This window comes from Mandrillus leucophaeus, unplaced genomic scaffold, assembly GCF_000951045.1.
Source record: "Mandrillus leucophaeus isolate KB7577 unplaced genomic scaffold, Mleu.le_1.0 Scaffold199, whole genome shotgun sequence".
NCBI classification, from domain to species: Eukaryota; Metazoa; Chordata; class Mammalia; order Primates; family Cercopithecidae; genus Mandrillus; species Mandrillus leucophaeus.
Genome location: NW_012102020.1, coordinates 1,809,328 through 1,814,710, shown reverse-complemented (window position 1 = coordinate 1,814,710; position 5,383 = coordinate 1,809,328). Strand labels below are relative to the sequence as shown.

The following is a 5,383-nucleotide window of genomic DNA, read 5'->3' as shown; positions in this document are numbered from 1 at the left end:
TTCTTTGCTTTGTATACATAAGCGCATCTCTTGCCCAAATAGAATTCTGTTTCATCTCGGGCATAAACACCTTCAATTTTAAGAAGAGCTGTGTGCTCCCTTTGGTTCCGGAGACCCCGCTTGTAGCCGGCAAAAATGGCCTTGGACCACAGCCTAAGACACAAAAGATACACAACATGAAACATAAGCTTCAGAAAACCAATTTGACTTGTAATAACCCCCACCCAAAAGTTACTCAGAGCAAACATCTCAGTTTTTTCTTGCCAATTTTAAGCTCGCATTTAAACATTCACGTCTAACACACACACAAAGAGCAACCATATTTAAAACGCGTACCTTCCAGACATAGTTCCCTTTAGAAGTCCCGTTCCCAGCAGGCCTTAAAACAAACAAAAAGATTCAGTTTGAAACCAAGCCACGCAAGTTTCTCACCTCGTCCCCTCTGGTTTAAGCCCCGAAGGCAAATTCCTTTTGGATCGGAGTTTCGCGTAGGAGTAAGGGGACAATTATGCCAGAACATCCACATGAAACGCAGGCTCCGGCGAGACATTCAAACCTCAGAGAACAGCTGGCATCTAAGCCAACTTCAGAATGAAGACAAAACTAAGGGACAAGAGCCACAAAAATGACTCTTAGAAAAGCCTGAGAAAATGCATGCCATTGTCAGGAGGCAACACTCAGGAAAGAAACGAAGACTTCATCAGAGACTCACACCTAAGACTTATGCATCGGCTGGGTCTCGGAGAAAAGCTGAGGGAAGAGACTGGTCAGACAAGCAAAGGGAGGTTTGGACTGGGAGGAAACGGAAAAACCCTGGCCGAAAGGAAGCACTGCCTCATGGACAACTGCAGACGAACAAAAGCATCATTTCACTCCGCTCAGGCCCAGGAATTTAACTCGGATAACCCGGGCAGCCGTTCTCCGGGCGTCAGGGGACCAAGCACCATCGGCCCAGTATCTGCTCCATCCTGTTCTCCCTCTTCTTGAAACGCATAGAAATCAATGGCTGGCAGAGACTCCGATACACACCGGCGACTCGCCGCGGTATAGGAACGAACCTACTCCGGTTATTTGCCCCCAAATTGCAGCAGCAGGCGCTTCACTCACCTCCACAGGAGCCAAGATGGCGGGAAGAGAAAGACGAGGCCCCGCCGCGTGGCCTTGTGGGATTAAACATCTCTCGACCCCGCCCTCAATTTAGGCATCTTCTCCAAACGCCAGAAAAGCAATCCTCGGAAATCGCCTTCGCACTGAAATAAGCCACATTCAAGAGCACTCTTACAATTATTTTCCTAAGTCCTTTCATCTTGGTAGGCTGCAAAATGTATTACTTGGGAACAGGGGAAGGCAAAATGGTAGCCAGCTAAATCCGCCAAAGCTGTGCGTTGCCATAGAAACAGCTTAGTTTACTTCCTGCGTCACCGGACGCTGCTGATGGAAAGGCGCACCGTGAGTGGAGGACGTTCCCACTGCCTGAAGAATGATTGTAAGATTGATTTGCCAACAGGCGGGTGCATATCCCTCGATCCACAAGCGATAGACAGAACGGAAATTCTAGGTTAGGATTCTGGGATCCTAACCTAGCATGAAAGAGAAAGGCCGGGAGCACAAAGGCAGAAGGACCTCTTCCTTCTCTTTTTTATTTTTCTATGCTTTTTTTCTGCCCTCTACTTATCTATCTCCTTCAAGAAATGAGACTGGGCACGGTGGCTCACGCCTGTAAACCCAGTTCTTTGGGAAACCGAGGCGGGAGGATCGCTTGAGGCTAGGAGTTCGAGACCTGCCTGGGCAACATAGTGAGACCACCTCCCCCATCTCTACAAAAGAAAAAAAAAAAAAGAATGAAATGACTTAAGTTCTTACCTCCATTCTTCTTTTTGGATCCGAGGTATGAGAGGGACTGCCTGCAGGAGGCTTTATCGCCCTTTTAGGAGAGCTCGTTTAGCTGCCTTGTGTCCGTGTCTAATAGGTCCTCCGTAGATACTTGTAGAGGTGGATTAATGGACGCCAGAGATTCACATTTCCGAATTATTGCATATTTATTTGGGTTACCCTATGGATTCATTCATTTATTTAACAAATAGTTTAATGAATGGCTACCCTGTACCAAGGTTTGTGTCGGATGACACAGCAGTAAACAAACAAATCTCTGCCCTCCTGGAGCTTACATCCTACGAAGGGGAGCAAGACGATGAGCAAGTAAAATAGATGACACGTTAGAAGATGATAATTTCTGTGGAGAAAATTAAGCAGAGAGGCCACTGTAAAAGAGGCTTTCCCCCTTTTGAGATGGGAAGTATGTAAGAGAGGCTTCCCCGTCTTTGAGATAGGAAGTATTTAAGGGTTCTGAACAGAAGGGTGACTCTATCTGACTTCCATATTGACAAAGTCACTGTGTTGAGACTGAAGGGAGGCGAAGTCACAGCAGGAAGATAATTATAGGTTCCTGTAGTGATATGATGAGAGGTGATGCTGTGTAAACAGAGGTGATGAGTACTGGAATTCTGAATATATTTAAATTCTGGCAGGATTTGCTGGTGGATGAGGAATGAGAGAGAGGAGTAAAGGATGACTCCAAAGTTGTATGAAATAGATGTAAATAAGTCACTTTTAAAATCAGATCCTCTCTTAAATACATCAGAATGGAACTTGTACCTTGTAGCCTACTACCGCACTCAGTGTTCTCTGTCCCAGGAAGAAATGTGCTAGAAATTTCACCATTAGATATTAATTTGTCAAAGTTCTATATGTAAGTCCTCCTGGGAGGAGTAACACATGAAGTGTGAGTTTCATTCGTTTGCTCATGTATTATTCATTCCACAAACACTTACTGAGCGCTGAGACTTAGCACCTGATATAGCTGTGAGCATCGTTGTCATGTTGCTGCTTTCGTGGAGCAGTTGTCTAGTGGGGAAACTGACATAAACATAACCAACTGTGAACCCAGCTCTGCGGGAAAATAGTGGCATGAATGCCCAGAAGCCTGATCTGGCCTGACGAATCAGGGAAAGGATCACTTGGACGAGGGTCATTTAAGGCATTTTTCAAACTGCAGGTGATGACCCATTAGTAGAGCATGATCAGAATACTTTTTAAAACAAAGTATGGGCCGGGCGCGGTGGTTCACACCTGTAATCCCAGCACTTTAGGAGGCCGAGGTGGGTGGATCATTTGAGGTCAGGAGTTTGAGACTAGCCTGTCTCTACTAAAAATACAAAAATCAGCCAGGCATGGTGGTGTGTGCCTGTAATCAGCTACTTGGGAGACTGAGGTACAAGAATCACTTGAACCCAGGAGGTGGAGGTTTCAGTGAGCTGAGATCACACCACTGCACTCCAGCCTGGGTGACAGAGTGAGACTGTCTCAAAAAAAAAAAAAAAAAAGGTAAAGCAGGAGTGAAACTACAAGGGATGTTGGAGTCTCCTGGGATCTAGGAAAGAAATAGTTACCTAAGACCAGAGAGGGACGTTTGGAGAGAATTTTGCCTGACAGGAGCCATGACCTTTGATAGAGGAACAGAAGTAACCAGTGATATTCTGGCAGAGAAGGAGCAGGGAGAATAAATGCCTGATTTCATTTCCCTACACTGAATCTCTTTCTGGAATCTCCCATGGACATACTCCATATGGGTCCGTCTCCTAGAGCACAGAAAATGTTAGGGATTTTACCTAGAAAAATGACACTGTCTTAAGCTGGTGATGGGTCAGTGGGACTTTACAAGGTGAAGAGGCGAGGGAAGAGTGGTTCCACTGGAAGGAATAGCAGGTGCAAAGACCCTGAGTTGCAAGGGAGCATGAGTCCATAGGAGAACTGAAAGAAGCCCCTTGTGGCTGGAGCCCAGAGAGCAAGGAAAGGGCAATCGTAGTTGGGTCTAGAGAGGAACAGAGGGCCCAGACCATACAGACCTTGTGGACCAAGTCAAGAATTTTGTTCTTTGTCCTAAGGCAATGGGAAACCATTGAAGGGTTCTAGGGAGGGACATGGTCAGATTTTCCATTTTCAAAGATCACTTCCTGAACCTTCTGTCAGTATATCAGAAAGAAAAAAAATTTAAATTAAAAGATCACTTCCAATTTAGTGCTTGTTGGAGTAGTTCAAGCAAAAAAGAAAACAAGGAAAAAATCAAACAAACAAACACAGCAACAACTAGGTCCAACTTGGGAGATACGAAAATAGAAGGTAAAATCCGCCTGGGTGACTTGGCTCACACCTGTAATCCCAACACTTTGGGAGGCCAAGGTGGGTGGATCACCTGAGGTCACGAGTTCCAGACCAGCCTGGCCAACATGGTGAAACCCCGTCTCTAATAAAAATACAAAAATGAGCTAGGTGTGGTGGCAGGTGCCTGTAATCCCAGCTACTCGGGAGGCTGAAGCAGGAGAATCGCTTGAATCCAGAGGCAGAGGCTGCAGTGAGCCAAGATGGCGCCACTGCACTCTAGCCTGGGGGACAAAGTGAGACTCCGTCTCAAAAAAGAAAAAAAGAAGGCAAAATCCACAGGCCTTGGTAATGGTTTGGATTAGGAGGATGCTGATATCCAGATGAAGAAGGTGGCAGGAATGAGTACTGGGTTTCTCGCATGAGGAATGAGAAGCCAGAACAGCAGGAAGGCACTGGAATCTACACAAGCGTAGCCCTGTCTTACCCTTGTGAAGCACAGTTACCTGTTATGCCCCAAGCCTAAGAAAGTGGAAAACAAAGAATTAACATCATCAAAAGAAAAATATTGACGGGTGCAGTGGCTCACGCCTGTAATCCCAGCACTTTAGGAGGCCGAGGCGGGTGGATCACCTGAGGTCAGAAGTTCAAGATCAGACTGACCAACATGGGAGAAACCCCCGTCTCTACTAAAAATACAAAATTAGCCGGGCGTGGTGGCGCGTGCCTATAATCCCAGCTACGCCACAGGAGGCTGAGGCAGGAAAATCACTTGAACCCGGGAGACAGAGGTTGCAGTGAGCCGAGATCACGCCATTGCACTCCAGCCTAGGCAAGAAGAGCAAAACTCCATCTTAAAAAAAAAGAAAGAAAGATATTCTGCTTAATACGATGCTGCTTCCTCCTCAAACTGCCCCTGCATCAGGAAATCTGGCTAGTTTGAAGTATTTTTTCAAATTTATATGAAGATTCTGTTTTATATGTTTGAATTTTTGCATATCAGATTTTTGTTGCAAGAGTCATATTTGCACCACCTCTCTCAGAGTTACTTTATTGTGGACGAATTTACATTGGAAACTCACCATTCACTGTCCATTCAGTACAACGCAAAATTCTCCACAGGTGTTCTCACTGTAAAGCTCATTTAAGCAGAAAGGATTTTGGTGTACTCTGGAGGGGTAACATCTTGACAGCAGTGTCAAACTGATTTCCGATTTCCAGGATT

General features: G+C 45.6%; 2 protein-coding genes across 3 annotated transcripts in view; one reads left to right on the top strand and one right to left on the bottom strand.

Moving 5' to 3' along the window:
• RPL35A (ribosomal protein L35a) overlaps nt 1-1,130 on the bottom strand; it is a 5,717-nt gene extending 4,587 nt beyond the window's left edge. The window contains exons 1-3 of the mRNA XM_011978713.1: nt 1,108-1,130; nt 337-379; nt 1-153 (exon numbers count right to left, since the gene is read on the bottom strand). Coding sequence (XP_011834103.1) covers nt 1-153; nt 337-347 — 164 coding nt within the window. The 5' untranslated portion in view covers nt 348-379; nt 1,108-1,130. The remainder of the gene's footprint in view (nt 154-336; nt 380-1,107) is intronic.
• Nucleotides 1-5,383, top strand: part of IQCG (IQ motif containing G) — a 68,009-nt gene that overhangs the window by 7,497 nt on the left and 55,129 nt on the right. Inside the window, exons 1-2 of one of the 2 annotated variants that reach the window (XM_011978715.1) lie at nt 1,445-1,486; nt 1,889-1,969. The exons of the other annotated variant lie outside the window; for it this stretch is intronic. The gene's annotated coding sequence lies outside the window, so the exon portion shown is untranslated. Of the gene's footprint in view, nt 1-1,444; nt 1,487-1,888; nt 1,970-5,383 lie in introns of those variants that run through there. 2 annotated transcript variants of the gene reach the window in all.